This window comes from Salvelinus fontinalis, unplaced genomic scaffold, assembly GCF_029448725.1.
Source record: "Salvelinus fontinalis isolate EN_2023a unplaced genomic scaffold, ASM2944872v1 scaffold_0384, whole genome shotgun sequence".
NCBI classification, from domain to species: Eukaryota; Metazoa; Chordata; class Actinopteri; order Salmoniformes; family Salmonidae; genus Salvelinus; species Salvelinus fontinalis.
In genome coordinates this window covers 1-16,519 of record NW_026600593.1, presented here as the reverse complement: position 1 = coordinate 16,519, position 16,519 = coordinate 1, and the positions used below count along the sequence as shown (strand labels likewise).

Genomic DNA, 16,519 nt, shown 5'->3' with positions numbered 1-16,519 from the left:
ACTCAGTGGAGAGATAACATGATACAGTCCAGACTCCCAGTACAGAGATAACATGATACAGTCCAGACTCCCAGTACAGACTCAGTGGAGAGATAACATGATACAGTCCAGACTCCCAGTACAGACTCTGTGGAGAGATAACATGATACAGTCCAGACTCCCAGTACAGACTCAGTGGAGAGATAACATGATACAGTCCAGACTCCCAGTACAGACTCAGTGGAGAGATAACATGATACAGTCCAGACTCCCAGTACAGACTCAGTGGAGAGATAACATGATACAGTCCAGACTCCCAGTACAGACTCAGTGGAGAGATAACATGATACAGTCCAGACTCCCAGTACAGACTCAGTGGAGAGATAACATGATACAGTCCAGACTCCCAGTACAGACTCTGTGGAGAGATAACATGATACAGTCCAGACTCCCAGTACAGACTCAGTGGAGAGATAACATGATACAGTCCAGACTCCCAGTACAGACTCAGTGGAGAGATAACATGATACAGTCCAGACTCCCAGTACAGACTCAGTGGAGAGATAACATGATACAGTCCAGACTCCCAGTACAGACTCAGTGGAGAGATAACATGATACAGTCCAGACTCCCAGTACAGACTCAGTGGAGAGATAACATGATACAGTCCAGACTCCCAGTACAGACTCAGTGGAGAGATAACATGATACAGTCCAGACTCCCAGTACAGACTCAGTGGAGAGATAACATGATACAGTCCAGACTCCCAGTACAGAGATAACATGATACAGTCCAGACTCCCAGTACAGAGATAACATGATACAGTCCAGACTCCCAGTACAGAGATAACATGATACAGTCCAGACCCCCAGTACAGACTCAGTGAGAAGGACTTGGGGATAATGTATGAAATATAGTCAGTGGGAAGGACTTGGGGATAATGTATGAAATATAGTCAGTGAGAAGGACTTGGGGATAATGTATGAAATATAGTCAGTGAGAAGGACTTGGGGATAATGTATAGAATATAAGTCAGTGAGAAGGACTTGGGGATAATGTATGAAATATAGTCAGTGAGAAGGACTTGGGGATAATATATAGAATATAAGTCAGTGAGAAGGACTTGGGGATAATGTATGAAATATAGTCAGTGGGAAGGACTTGGGGATAATGTATGAAATATAGTCAGTGAGAAGGACTTGGGGATAATGTATGAAATATAGTCAGTGAGAAGGACTTGGGGATAATATATATAATATAGTCAGTGAGAAGGACTTGGGGATAATGTATTTAAATAGTAAGTGAGAAGGACTTGGGGATAATGTATTTAAATAGTCAGTGAGAAGGACCTGGGGATAATGTATGAAATATAGTCAGTGGGAAGGACTTGGGGATAATGTATGAAATATAGTCAGAAGGACTTGGTGATAATGTATATAATATAGTCAGTGAGAAGGACTTGGGGATAATATATAGAATATAGTCAGAGAAGGACTTGGGGATAATGTATGAAATATACAGTAGTATAGATACATGTAGTGCTATATACTTAGTCAATAAGGATCCAGGATCCAAACTAGCCGTGTTTATAATGGATATATGGACTTTGCCAGTGGCAGCTACGACTGGGGAAAAGCCCAGCCCTGCAGCTCTTTTTATTTAATTGTTTTTTTTGTCCACAAACAATCCCATGAGGTCATTGAATTGCATTGCATTGTGGGTAAGTAATAGGTAATATATGAGAGAGAGAACCACTGGGTGGCAGCACTTGATTACCCTAGTATTGGTGTAGTGGCTGGAATGACCATCAGAACAGACTGACCCAGTCAGCACAACAGTATAGAAGATGTCATAGGATGTTAATGCCAGGGTCAAATGTACAGATTATGCATCACTGTTTGGCTACCTAGCTTTGAAATAATGTATAATTATAATAATAATAATATATAGTAAATTGATCAAAGAATCTAAATGCATATGGTTAGGTAGTTGAGCTGCTACGTTGTCTGCAAACCATTTTACTACAATCCAGCTTTCTCTCTGACTGACAGACAACTAAATCCTCCCAGGACTAGTCAGATCTGTCTGACCAGGAGAGGAATCAGACCATGTGGTGTCTGACCTGAACAACCTCTTCCTGTGTGAAGAACAAGACTAGTCAGATCTGACCAGGAGAGGAATCAGACCATGTGGTCTCTGACCTGAACAACCTCTTCCTGTGTGAAGAACAGAAACAAACAGAGCACCTCCCCTCTCGCTCCTCATTCGTCCACCAGCTTTTTATTTGGCTGTTGCTGACACACCTCTGCTCTCTGGATGGCTGCCCAGAAAACATGATCAACTGTCATTGGCCAGTTTCTCTCTCAACCCCCGCCCCCCCCCCCTGGACTGAGCCTAGGGCTGCGTCTCAAATAGCACTTGTTCCCTATATAGTGTAGAACAACTTCTGACCAGGTCGTTTGGGGTCGATGATGATGATCAACTGTCATTGGCCATGTTTTGTACCCACCATCTGTACAGCCCATCCTTCATCCCTCCATCTGTACAGCCCATCCTCCATCCCTCCATCTGTACAGCCCATCCTCCATCCCTCCATCTGTACAGCCCATCCTCCATCCCTCCATCTGTACAGCCCATCCTCCATCCCCTCCATCTGTACAGCCCATCCTCCATCCCCTCCATCTGTACAGCCCATCCTCCATCCCCTCCATCTGTACAGCCCATCCTCCATCTGTATAGCCCATCCTCCATCTGTACAGCCCATCCTCCATCCCTCCATCTGTACAGCCCATCCTCCATCCCTCCATCTGTACAGCCCATCCTCCATCCCCTCCATCTGTACAGCCCATCCTCCATCCCTCCATCTGTACAGCCCATCCTCCATCCCTCCATCTGTACAGCCCATCCTCCATCCCCTCCATCTGTACAGCCCATCCTCCATCCCTCCATCTGTACAGCCCATCCTCCATCCCTCCATCTGTACAGCCCATCCTCCATCCCTCCATCTGTACAGCCCATCCTCCATCCCTCCATCTGTACAGCCCATCCTCCATCCCTCCATCTGTACAGCCCATCCTCCATCCCTCCATCTGTACAGCCCATCCTCCATCCCTCCATCTGTACAGCCCATCCTCCATCCCTCCATCTGTACAGCCCATCCTCCATCCCTCCATCTGTACAGCCCATCCTCCATCCCTCCATCTGTACAGCCCATCCTCCATCCCCTCCATCTGTACAGCCCATCCTCCATCCCTCCATCTGTACAGCCCATCCTCCATCCCCTCCATCTGTACAGCCCATCCTCCATCCCTCCATCTGTACAGCCCATCCTCCATCCCTCCATCTGTACAGCCCATCCTCCATCCCCTCCATCTGTACAGCCCATCCTCCATCCCTCCATCTGTACAGCCCATCCTCCATCCCTCCATCTGTACAGCCCATCCTCCATCCCCTCCATCTGTACAGCCCATCCTCCATCCCCTCCATCTGTACAGCCCATCCTCCATCCCTCCATCTGTACAGCCCATCCTCCATCCCTCCATCTGTACAGCCCATCCTCCATCCCTCCATCTGTACAGCCCATCCTCCATCCCCTCCATCTGTACAGCCCATCCTCCATCCCTCCATCTGTACAGCCCATCCTCCATCCCCTCCATCTGTACAGCCCATCCTCCATCCCTCCATCTGTACAGCCCATCCTCCATCCCTCCATCTGTACAGCCCATCCTCCATCCCTCCATCTGTACAGCCCATCCTCCATCCCTCCATCTGTACAGCCCATCCTCCATCCCCTCCATCTGTACAGCCCATCCTCCATCCCCTCCATCTGTACAGCCCATCCTCCATCCCCTCCATCTGTACAGCCCATCCTCCATCCCTCCATCTGTACAGCCCATCCTCCATCCCTCCATCTGTACAGCCCATCCTCCATCCCTCCATCTGTACAGCCCATCCTCCATCCCTCCATCTGTACAGCCCATCCTCCATCCCTCCATCTGTACAGCCCATCCTCCATCCCTCCATCTGTACAGCCCATCCTCCATCCCCTCCATCTGTACAGCCCATCCTCCATCCCCTCCATCTGTACAGCCCATCCTCCATCCCCTCCATCTGTACAGCCCATCCTCCATCCCTCCATCTGTACAGCCCATCCTCCATCCCTCCATCTGTACAGCCCATCCTCCATCCCTCCATCTGTACAGCCCATCCTCCATCCCTCCATCTGTACAGCCCATCCTCCATCCCCTCCATCTGTACAGCCCATTCTCCATCTGTACAGCCCATTCTCCATCTGTACAGCCCATTCTCCATCTGTACAGCCCATTCTCCATCTGTACTGCCCATTCTCCATCTGTACTGCCCATCCTCCATCTGTACAGCCCATCCTCCATCTGTACAGCCCATCCTCCATCTGTACAGCCCATTCTCCATCTGTACAGCCCATCCTCCATCTGTACAGCCCATCCTCCATCTGTACAGCCCATCCTCCATCTGTACAGCCCATCCTCCATCTGTACAGCCCATTCTCCATCTGTACAGCCCATTCTCCATCTGTACAGCCCATTCTCCATCTGTACAGCCCATTCTCCATCTGTCCAGCCCATCCTCCATCTGTACAGCCCATCCTCCATCTGTACAGCCCATTCTCCATCTGTACAGCCCATCCTCCATCTGTACTGCCCATTCTCCATCTGTACAGCCCATCCTCCATCCCTCCATCTGTACACCCCATTCTCCATCTGTACTGCCCATTCTCCATCTGTACAGCCCATCCTCCATCTGTACAGCCCATTCTCCATCTGTCCAGCCCATTCTCCATCTGTCCAGCCCATTCTCCATCTGTACACCCCATTCTCCATCTGTACAGCCCATTCTCCATCTGTCCAGCCCATTCTCCATCTGTCCAGCCCATTCTCCATCTGTACAGCCCATCCTCCATCCCTCTAACAGTAATGCCCTTCCTCCATCCCTCCAACAGTCTCCATTTTGAAAGCAGGTGCTTTTGGACTGACAGCCTCTCATTGTTGTGGTAGTTAGTGTGCAGTGTTTTATGTTGCGTGTGCTCTGACTATCAAGTCATAGTTCACAGCGAGCCACTGAGCTTTTTGGCAGACATTACTACCCTCCCTCCCAGCTCCCCAAATCCCCTAGCCCATCTTACAACAGCATTATAATTCAGTTAGATGAATGTTTATAAGGGGCAGTTCTCTCTCCTCTGTGTTGTGGTTGCTGCAGACAGAGAGTTCAATTACACCTTCTTGGTCGTCCTTCTCCAGGATGATGTCTGCCTCGCTCCACTCTGAGGTGCTCCCCGAGATGGCCTGTCTGATGGCCTGTCTGATGGCCTGTCTGATGGCCTGTCTGATGGCCTGTCTGTTTCTCTGGTTCCCTGAGATGGCCTGTCTGGCTCTCTGGTTCCCTGAGATGGCCTGTCTGATGGCCTGTCTGATGGCCTGTCTGATGGCCTGTCTGATGGCCTGTCTGGCTCTCTGGTTCCCTGAGATGGCCTGTCTGGCTCTCTGGTTCCCTGAGATGGCCTGTCTGATGGCCTGTCTGATGGCCTGTCTGATGGCCTGTCTGATGGCCTGTCTGATGGCCTGTCTGATGGCCTGTCTGATGGCCTGTCTGATGGCCTGTCTGATGGCCTGTCTGGCTCTCTGGTTCCCTGAGATGGCCTGTCTGGCTCTCTGGTTCCCTGAGATGGCCTGTCTGATGGCCTGTCTGATGGCCTGTCTGATGGCCTGTCTGATGGCCTGTCTGGCTCTCTGGTTCCCTGAGATGGCCTGTCTGATGGCCCGTCTGATGGCCTGTCTGGCTCTCTGGTTCCCTGAGATGGCCTGTCTGATGGCCCGTCTGATGGCCTGTCTGGCTCTCTGGTTCCCTGAGATGGCCTGTCTGATGGCCTGTCTGATGACCTGTCTGATGGCCTGTCTGATGGCCTGTCTGATGGCCTGTCTGATGGCCTGTCTGATGGCCTGTCTGATGGCCTGTCTGGCTCTCTGGTTCCCTGAGATGGCCTGTCTGATGGCCTGTCTGGCTCTCTGGTTCCCTGAGATGGCCTGTCTGATGGCCTGTCTGATGGCCTGTCTGGCTCTCTGGTTCCCTGAGATGGCCTGTCTGATGGCCTGCCTGATGGCCTGTCTGATGGCCTGTCTGATGGCCTGTCTGGCTCTCTGGTTCCCTGAGATGGCCTGTCTGATGGCCTGTCTGGCTCTCTGGTTCCCTGAGATGGCCTGTCTGGCTCTCTGGTTCCCTGAGATGGCCTGTCTGATGGCCTGTCTGGCTCTCTGGTTCCCTGAGATGGCCTGTCTGGCTCTCTGGTTCCCTGAGATGGTCTGTCTGGCTCTCTGGTTCCCTGAGATGGCCTGTCTGGCTCTCTGGTTCCCTGAGATGGCCTGTCTGGCTCTCTGGTTCCCTGAGATGGCCTGTCTGGCTCTCTGGTTCCCTGAGATGGCCTGTCTGGCTCTCTGGTTCCCTGAGATGGCCTGTCTGGCTCTCTGGTTCCCTGAGATGGCCTGTCTGGCTCTCTGGTTCCCTGAGATGGCCTGTCTGGCTCTCTGGTTCCCTGAGATGGCCTGTCTGGCTCTCTGGTTCCCTGAGATGGCCTGTCTGGCTCTCTGGTTCCCTGAGATGGCCTGTCTGGCTCTCTGGTTCCCTGAGATGGCCTGTCTGGCTCTCTGGTTCCCTGAGATGGCCTGTCTGGCTCTCTGGTTCCCTGAGATGGCCTGTCTGGCTCTCTGGTTCCCTGAGATGGCCTGTCTGGCTCTCTGGTTCCCTGAGATGGCCTGTCTGGCTCTCTGGTTCCCTGAGATGGCCTGTCTGGCTCTCTGGTTCCCTGAGATGGCCTGTCTGGCTCTCTGGTTCCCTGAGATGGCCTGTCTGGCTCTCTGGTTCCCTGAGATGGCCTGTCTGGCTCTCTGGTTCCCTGAGATGGCCTGTCTGATGGCCTGTCTGGCTCTCTGGTTCCCTGAGATGGCCTGTCTGGCTCTCTGGTTCCCTGAGATGGTCTGTCTGGCTCTCTGGTTCCCTGAGATGGCCTGTCTGATGGCCTGTCTGGCTCTCTGGTTCCCTGAGATGGCCTGTCTGGCTCTCTGGTTCCCTGAGATGGTCTGTCTGGCTCTCTGGTTCCCTGAGATGGCCTGTCTGATGGCCTGTCTGGCTCTCTGGTTCCCTGAGATGGCCTGTCTGGCTCTCTGGTTCCCTGAGATGGCCTGTCTGGCTCTCTGGTTCCCTGAGATGGCCTGTCTGGCTCTCTGGTTCCCTGAGATGGCCTGTCTGGCTCTCTGGTTCCCTGAGATGGCCTGTCTGGCTCTCTGGTTCCCTGAGATGGCCTGTCTGGCTCTCTGGTTCCCTGAGATGGCCTGTCTGGCTCTCTGGTTCCCTGAGATGGCCTGTCTGGCTCTCTGGTTCCCTGAGATGGCCTGTCTGGCTCTCTGGTTCCCTGAGATGGCCTGTCTGGCTCTCTGGTTCCCTGAGATGGCCTGTCTGGCTCTCTGGTTCCCTGAGATGGCCTCTGGATAAAGCCTCATGATCTTTTTGTGAAATATGTACAACAACGTCTCTTCCCTCCTCACCCCCGTCTCCTCCCTCCTCACCCCTGTCTCCTCCCTCCTCACCTCAGTCTCCTGTCTCCTCACCCCTGTTTCCTGTCTCCTCCCTCCTCACCCCATCTCCTCCCTCCTCACCCCCCTGTCTCCTCACCCCTGTCTCCTGTCTCCTCTCTCCTCACCCCATCTCCTCCCTCCTCACCCCCCTGTCTCCTCACCCCTGTCTCCTCTCTCCTCCTTCCTCACCCCTGTCTCCTCCTTCCTCTCTCTCTCTCTCTCTCTCTCTCTTTCTCTCGTTGTCTCTCCTTCTGTCTCTCTCCTCTCTCTGTGTAATGTTGTGCTGTATAGATATGGAGGAGATTTCTTAGTGTGTTTGTCTTTTTGATAAGTAGAGTAATTTCGTTGGATTCACATTTTGGTAAATAACTTAGTAGCCTAAATGCTAAATAGGAAGTGTGTGGTGTGTTGCCATTTGGCGGCCATTCAAAAAATATTAGGATTTTGATCAGATTGTCTTGCTTAGAGTGTCAATGTATTAATATATTTGTTGGGTGTTTTATTAGGATCCCCATTAGCTGTTGCAAAAGCAGCAGCTACTCTTCCTGGGGTCCAAGGAGCGCGTGTTGAATTGAATAGAGTTTTGAGACGCGTCATCGTTGACTCTCCTGCCCGCTGTGGTCTGAGCTGGTTGTATCTCTGTGTTGTGTGTGTGTGTGTGTGTGTGTGTGTGTGTGTGTGTGTGTGTGTGTGTGTGTGTGTGTGTGTGTGTGTGTGTGTGTGTGTGTGTGTGTGTGTGTGTGTGTGTGTGTGTGTGTGTGTGTGTGTGTGTGTGTGTGTGTGTGTGTGTGTGTGTGTGTGTGTGCTTTGTGTGCAGCAGAAAGCAGCATTGGTGTTGTCAGAGGTTCACTAGAACAGCGTAGAAACATTAAAGAGAACCAAGACGCCCTTAGAGCCCTACTGCCAAACATCAACATCAACTTTGAGGGGCTGCCGCCCAACTCCTCCTCTACCTCCGCCTCCTCTTCTTCGTCCAGTGTTCACCACATGGGGGCACCGCTGGGCTTCGGGCCGGGGGCCAGGTCAGTTTCGGGACTGCGGTCTGGTGGTCCGGGGGACATGTCACATAGCCTTAGCTGGGACGGGAGCTATGGGACGGGCACCACCAGCTGGATGGATCCAGACATCGTCACAGGTAACTGGAGCCTGTAGCCTGATCTGTAGCCAGGCACTAGTTAGAAACCAATAGTCCTGTAGCATGATCTGTAGCCAGGCACTAGTTAGAAACCAATAGGCCTGTAGCCTGATCTGGAGCCAGGCACTAGTTAGAAACCAATAGTCCTGTAGCATGATCTGTAGCCAGGCACTAGTTAGAAACCAATAGGCCTGTAGCCTGATCTGTAGCCAGGCACGAGTTAGAAACCAATAGTCCTGTAGCCTGATCTGGAGCCTGTAGCCAGGCACTAGTTAGAAACCAATAGGCCTGTAGCATGATCTGTAGCCAGGCGCTAGTTAGAAACCAATAGTCCTGTAGCCTGATCTGTAGCCAGGCACTAGTTAGAAACCAATAGGCCTGTAGCATGATCTGTAGCCAGGCACTAGATAGAAACCAATAGGCCTGTAGCATGATCTGTAGCCAGGCACTAGTTAGAAACCAATAGGTCTGTAGCCTGATCTGTAGCCAGACACTAGTTAGAAACCAATAGGCCTGTAGCCTGATCTGTAGCCAGGCACTAGATAGAAACCAATAGTCCTGTAGCATGATCTGTAGCCAGGCACTAGTTAGAAACCAATAGGCCTGTAGCCTGATCTGTAGCCAGGCACTAGTTAGAATCCAATAGTCCTGTAGCATGATCTGTAGCCAGGCACTAGTTAGAAACCAATAGTCCTGTAGCATGATCTGTAGCCAGGCACTAGTTAGAAACCAATAGGCCTGTAGCCTGATCTGTAGCCAGGCACTAGTTAGAAACCAATAGGCCTGTAGCATGATCTGTAGCCAGGCACTAGTTAGAAACCAATAGGCCTGTAGCATGATCTGTAGCCAGGCACTAGTTAGAAACCAATAGGCCTGTAGCATGATCTGTAGCCAGGCACTAGTTAGAAACCAATAGGCCTGTAGCATGATCTGTAGCCAGACACTAGTTAGAAACCAATAGGCCTGTAGCCTGATCTGTAGCCAGGCACTAGTTAGAAACCAATAGGCCTGTAGCCTGATCTGTAGCCAGACACTAGTTAGAAACCAATAGGCCTGTAGCCTGATCTGTAGCCAGACACTAGTTAGAAACCAATAGGCCTGTAGCCTGATCTGTAGCCAGACACTAGTTAGAAACCAATAGTCCTGTAGCCTGATCTGTAGCCAGACACTAGTTAGAAACCAATAGGCCTGTAGCCTGATCTGTAGCCAGGCACTAGTTAGAAACCAATAGGCCTGTAGCCTGATCTGTAGCCAGGCACTAGATAGAAACCAATAGTCCTGTAGCATGATCTGTAGCCAGGCACTAGATAGAAACCAATAGGCCTGTAGCATGATCTGTAGCCAGGCACTAGTTAGAAACCAATAGGTCTGTAGCCTGATCTGTAGCCAGACACTAGTTAGAAACCAATAGGCCTGTAGCCTGATCTGTAGCCAGGCACTAGATAGAAACCAATAGGCCTGTAGCATGATCTCTAGCCAGGCACTAGTTAGAAACCAATAGGTCTGTAGCCAGGCACTAGTTAGAAACCAATAGGCCTGTAGTATGATCTGTAGCCAGGCACTAGATAGAAACCAATAGGCCTGTAGCATGATCTCTAGCCAGGCACTAGTTAGAAACCAATAGGTCTGTAGCCAGGCACTAGTTAGAAACCAATAGGCCTGTAGTATGATCTGTAGCCAGGCACTAGTTAGAAACCAATAGGCCTGTAGCCTGATCTGTAGCCAGGCACTAGATAGAAACCAATAGTCCTGTAGCATGATCTGTAGCCAGGCACTAGTTAGAAACCAATAGGCCCGTAGCATTAACTGTAGCCAGGCACTAGTTAGAAACCAATAGGCATGTAGCCTGATCTGGAGCCTGTAGCCAGGCACTAGTTAGAAACCAATAGGCCTGTAGCCTGATCTGGAGCCTGTAGCCAGGCACTAGTTAGAAACCAATAGGCCTGTAGTTTGATCTGTAGCCAGGCACTAGTTAGAAACCAATAGGCCTGTAGCCTGATCTGGAGCCTGTAGCCAGGCACTAGTTAGAAACCAAAAGGCCTGTAGCATGATCTGGAGCCTGTAGCCAGGCACTAGTTAGAAACCAATAGGCCTGTAGTTTGATCTGTAGCCAGGCACTAGTTAGAAACCAATAGGCCTGTAGCCTGATCTGTAGCCAGGCACTAGTTAGAAACCAATAGGCCTGTAGCCTGATCTGTAGCCACTAGAAACTAACCACTAACGTCGCTCAAGTGTAGGTGTGTCTTGGTGTGGTGTGTCTTGGTGTGGTGTGTCTTGATGGGACTTGGTGTGGTGTGTCTTGGTGTGGTGTGTCTTGGTGTGGTGTGTCTTGGTGTGGTGTGTCTTGGTGTGGTGTGTCTATGGTGTGTCTTGGTGTGGTGTGTCTATGGTGTGGTGTGTCTTGGTGTGGTGTGTCTGGTGTGTCTTGGTGGGACTTGGTGTGGTGTGTCTATGGTGTGGTGTGTCTATGGTGTGGTGTGTCTATGGTGTGGTGTGTCTATAGTGTGTCTTGGTGGGACTTGGTGTGGTGTGTCTTGGTGTGTCTTGGTGGGACTTGGTGTGGTGTGTCTTGGTGTGTCTTGGTGTGGTGTGTCTATGGTGTGTTTATGGTGTGGTGTGTCTTGGTGTGGTGTGTCTTGGTGGGACTTGGTGTGGTGTGTCTTGGTGGGACTTGGTGTGGTGTGTCTTGGTGTGTCTTGGTGTGGTGTGTCTATGGTGTGTTTATGGTGTGGTGTGTCTTGGTGTGGTGTGTCTTGGTGGGACTTGGTGTGGTGTGTCTTGGTGGGTCTTGGTGTGGTGTGTCTATGGTGTGGTGTGTCTTGTTGTGGTGTGTCTTGGTGTGGTGTGTCTTGGTGTGGTGTGTCTTGGTGTGGTGTCTTGGTGTGGTGTGTCTATGGTGTGGTGTGGTGTGTCTTAGTGTGGTGTGTCTTGGTGGGACTTGGTGTGTCTTGGTGGGACTTGGTGTGGTGTGTCTTGGTGTGGTGTGTCTGTGGTGTGGTGTGTCTTGGTGTGGTGTGTCTGTGGTTTGGTGTGTCTGTGGTTTGACTTGTTGGATGGATGTCAACTCTTTGCTAATTGGTTGGAGGGACATTTGCATTCCTTTACTTCTTAAATACTTGTGTTGTTTGCTGTTGGTGGAAGTGGCTCACTAATTGTCAGTTGGAGTTTTACCACTAACACAGTGCAGGATCAGATTGAGCGTCATATTGCACGTGTAATGTGGTACCGTGTTAATGTTGGTGGGAAAGACTAACCGGCAGGCAGGACTAACATTAAACTCTGTCTTTGTCTCCTGTGTGGCACCTGTCCTGAACACATATTTTATTAGTGTGTTAGCTGAGGTCAAGCTGTGCACTTTGCTACGTTCATCTTTGCCTCCATCCTGACTAGTCTCCCAGTCCCTGCCCGCTGAAAAACATCCCCACAGCATGATACTGCCACCACCGTGCTTCACCGTAGGGATGGTGCAAGGTTTCCTCCAGACGTGAAGCTTGGCATTCAGGTCAAAGAGGTCAATCTTGGTTTCATCAGACCAGAGAATCTTATTTCTCATGGTCTGAGACTCTTTAGGTGCCTTTTGGCAAACTCCAAGCAGGCTGTCATGTGCCTTTTACTGAGGAATTGCTTCCGTCGGGCCACTCTACCATAAAGGTCTGATTGATGGAGTGCTGCAGAGATGGTTGTCCTTCTGGAAGGTTCTCCTATCTCCACAGAGGAACTCTGGAGCTCTGTCAGAGTGACCATCGGGTTCTTGGTCACCTCCCTGACCAAGGCCCTTCTCCCCCTGATTGCTCAGTTTGGACGGTCAATAGAATTTACCGCAGGTGGACTCCAATCAAGTTGTAGCAACATCTGAAGGATGATCAATGGAAACAGGATGCACCTGAACTCAATTTCAAGTCTCATAGCAAAGGGTCTGAATACTTATGTAAATAAGGTATTTTATTTTTATTAATTTGCAAAAAAATCTGAACAATCCTGTTCGCTTTGTCATTATGGGGTATTGTGATGTCATTATGGGGTATTGTGATGTCATTATGGGGTATTGTGATGTCATTATGAGGTGTTGTAATGTCATTATGGGGTATTGTGTGCAGATTGATGAGAGAAAAACATGAATTTAATCCATTTTAGAATAAGGCTGTAACGTAACAAAATGGGGAAAAAGTCAAGGGGTCTGAATACTTCCCGAATGCACTGTATGTCGTGTTTTGGGCAGGGCAGAGATAGTCAAGCCAGGGCTTGCTTGGCAGATGTAGGCCCAGGATTTAGATTTGTCAGAAACAACCACAAGTCTACATGTAATCTGAGATTAAATGTATTCAGCACACGTAATCCCAGCATATTGCTCTGTCAGAATATGTAGGTCTATTGTTAATTTGTATCTGTTATTAGGAGAGGCTGTGTATGGAATGGAAATATACCATTTTACATCTGATGTTATTTCTGTTTAGAGTGCAGAGTCAGTACAAAACATAGAACACAAATGCCATAAAGAAAATATAATTTCCTTATGGCATTACGTTATGCTATACATCCAGCTGGACTTCCTGCCTTGCATGGTGTGTTTCTCCTGATGCTATACATCCAGCTGGACTTCCTGCCTTGCATGGTGTGTTTCTCCTGATGCTATACATCCAGCTGGACTTCCTGCCTGCCTTGCATGGTGTGTTTCTCCTGATGCTATACATCCAGCTGGACTTCCTGCCTTGCATGGTGTGTTTCTCCTTATGCTATACATCCAGCTGGACTTCCTGCCTGCCTTGCATGGTGTGTTTCTCCTGATGCTATACATCCAGCTGGACTTCCTGCCTTGCATGGTGTGTTTCTCCTGATGCTATACATCCAGCTGGACTTCCTGCCTGCCTTGCATGGTGTGTTTCTCCTGATGCTATACATCCAGCTGGACTTCCTGCCTTGCATTGTGTGTTTCTCCTGATGCTATACATCCAGCTGGACTTCCTGCCTTGCATTGTGTGTTTCTCCTGATGCTATACATCCAGCTGGACTTCCTGCCTTGCATGGTGTGTTTCTCCTGATGCTGTACATCCAGCTGGACTTCCTGCCTGCCTTGCATGGTGTGTTTCTCCTGATGCTATACATCCAGCTGTACTTCCTGCCTTGCATGGTGTGTTTCTCCTGATGCTATACATCCAGCTGGACTTCCTGCCTTGCATGGTGTGTTTCTCCTTATGCTATACATCCAGCTGGACTTCCTGCCTTGCATGGTGTGTTTCTCCTGATGCTATACATCCAGGTGGACTTCCTGCCTTGCATGGTGTGTTTCTCCTGATGCTATACATCCAGCTGGACTTCCTGCCTTGCATGGTGTGTTTCTCCTAAGGCTATACATCCAGCTGGACTTCCTGCCTTGCATGGTGTGTTTCTCCTGATGCTATACATCCAGCTGGACTTCCTGCCTTGCATGGTGTGTTTCTCCTGATGCTATACATCCAGCTGGACTTCCTGCCTTGCATGGTGTGTTTCTCCTTATGCTATACATCCAGCTGGACTTCCTGCCTTGCATGGTGTGTTTCTCCTGATGCTATACATCCAGCTGGACTTCCTGCCTTTCATGGTGTGTTTCTCCTGATGCTATACATCCAGCTGGACTTCCTGCCTTGCATGGTGTGTTTCTCCTGATGCTATACATCCAGCTGGACTTCCTGCCTTGCATGGTGTGTTTCTCCTGATGCTATACATCCAGCTGGACTTCCTGCCTTGCATGGTGTGTTTCTCTTAAGGCTATACATCCAGCTGGACTTCCTGCCTTGCATGGTGTGTTTCTCCTGATGCTATACATCCAGCTGGACTTCCTGCCTTGCATGGTGTGTTTCTCCTGATGCTATACATCCAGCTGGACTTCCTGCCTTGCATGGTGTGTTTCTCCTGATGCTATACATCCAGCTGGACTTCCTGCCTTGCATGGTGTGTTTCTCCTTATGCTATACATCCAGCTGGACTTCCTGCCTTGCATGGTGTGTTTCTCCTGATGCTATACATCCAGCTGGACTTCCTGCCTTTCATGGTGTGTTTCTCCTGATGCTATACATCCTGCTGGATTTCCTGCCTTGCAAGGTGTGTTTCTCCTGATGCTATACATCCAGCTGGACTTCCTGCCTTGCATGGTGTGTTTCTCCTGATGCTATACATCCAGCTGGACTTCCTGCCTGCCTTGCATGGTGTGTTTCTCCTGATGCTATACATCCAGCTGGACTTCCTGCCTTGCATTGTGTGTTTCTCCTGATGCTATACATCCAGCTGGACTTCCTGCCTTGCATGGTGTGTTTCTCCTGATGCTGTACATCCAGCTGGACTTCCTGCCTGCCTTGCATGGTGTGTTTCTCCTGATGCTATACATCCAGCTGTACTTCCTGCCTTGCATGGTGTGTTTCTCCTGATGCTATACATCCAGCTGGACTTCCTGCCTTGCATGGTGTGTTTCTCCTGATGCTATACATCCAGCTGGACTTCCTGCCTTGCATGGTGTGTTTCTCCTTATGCTATACATCCAGCTGGACTACCTGCCTTGCATGGTGTGTTTCTCCTGATGCTATACATCCAGCTGGACTTCCTGCCTTTCATGGTGTGTTTCTCCTGATGCTATACATCCAGCTGGACTTCCTGCCTTGCATGGTGTGTTTCTCCTGATGCTATACATCCAGCTGGACTTCCTGCCTTGCATGGTGTGTTTCTCCTGATGCTATACATCCAGCTGGACTTCCTGCCTTGCATGGTGTGTTTCTCCTTATGCTATACATCCTGCTGGATTTCCTGCCTTGCAAGGTGTGTTTCTCCTGATGCTATACATCCAGCTGGACTTCCTGCCTTGCAAGGTGTGTTTCTCCTGATGCTATACATCCTGCTGGATTTCCTACCTTGCAAGGTGTGTTTCTCCAGATGCTATACATCCAGCTGGACTTCCTGCCTTGCATGGTGTGTTTCTCCTGATGCTATACATCCAGCTGGACTTCCTGCCTTGCATGGTGTGTTTCTCCTGATGCTATACATCCAGCTGGACTTCCTGCCTTGCATGGTGTGTTTCTCCTGATGCTATACATCCAGCTGGACTTCCTGCCTTGCATGGTGTGTTTCTCCTAAGGCTATACATCCAGCTGGACTTCCTGCCTTGCATGGTGTGTTTCTCCTGATAATGTCTGTTCCTGAAGTGCATAAAAGCACAGACATTATCAGAGAACTGTATCTTTTGACTGTGAGGATAGTGGGTCCTGACTGAAGCTCTCCCTAAACTACCATAATGTCTGGTCTGCTCTAGTGTTAACCCAATGGTCTCAGTAAAATACTATGGGAATTAGATTGTCCAATAGGGCTGTTCTCTTCACCCCTGTAGTCCATAACAACCTGGAAACAATGCTGAATCAATGGCAGTAAAACAGGGTTATTGCCAATTGGACATCGACCAATCAATGCACTCCATCTAGGGTCCCATCCAATCAATTTTCTTCCTCTAAGATAACATTCAATCACCAGCGGGCAGAAGACAGCATCAATCCGATAAGAAACGGTTAACGTGGTATAAATGGCACCCTATTCCCTCTGAGCCCTGGTCTATAGTAGTGTTCTATATAGGGCCCTGGTCTATAGTAGTGTTCTATATAGAGCCCTGGTCTATAGTAGTGTTCTATATAGGGCCCTGGTCTATAGTAGTGTTCTATATAGAGCCCTGGTCTATAGTAGTGTTCTATATAGGGCCCTGGTCTATAGTAGTGTTCTATATAGAGCCCTGGTCTATAGTAGTGTTCTATATAGAGCCCTGGTCTATAGTAGTGTTCTATATAGG

General features: G+C 49.8%; 1 protein-coding gene across 2 annotated transcripts in view; it reads left to right on the top strand.

The window, feature by feature from the left end:
* Positions 1-8,915, top strand: part of LOC129845850 (CCR4-NOT transcription complex subunit 4-like) — a 58,576-nt gene extending 49,661 nt beyond the window's left edge. Inside the window, exon 12 of one of the 2 annotated variants that reach the window (XM_055913775.1) lies at positions 8,404-8,915. In XM_055913775.1, the coding sequence (XP_055769750.1) occupies positions 8,404-8,735 (332 nt within the window). In that variant the 3' untranslated portion in view covers positions 8,736-8,915. Of the gene's footprint in view, positions 1-8,400 lie in introns of both variants that reach the window. The other variant, XM_055913774.1, reaches the window with a different exon arrangement.
* Positions 8,916-16,519: the final 7,604 nt, after the last annotated feature.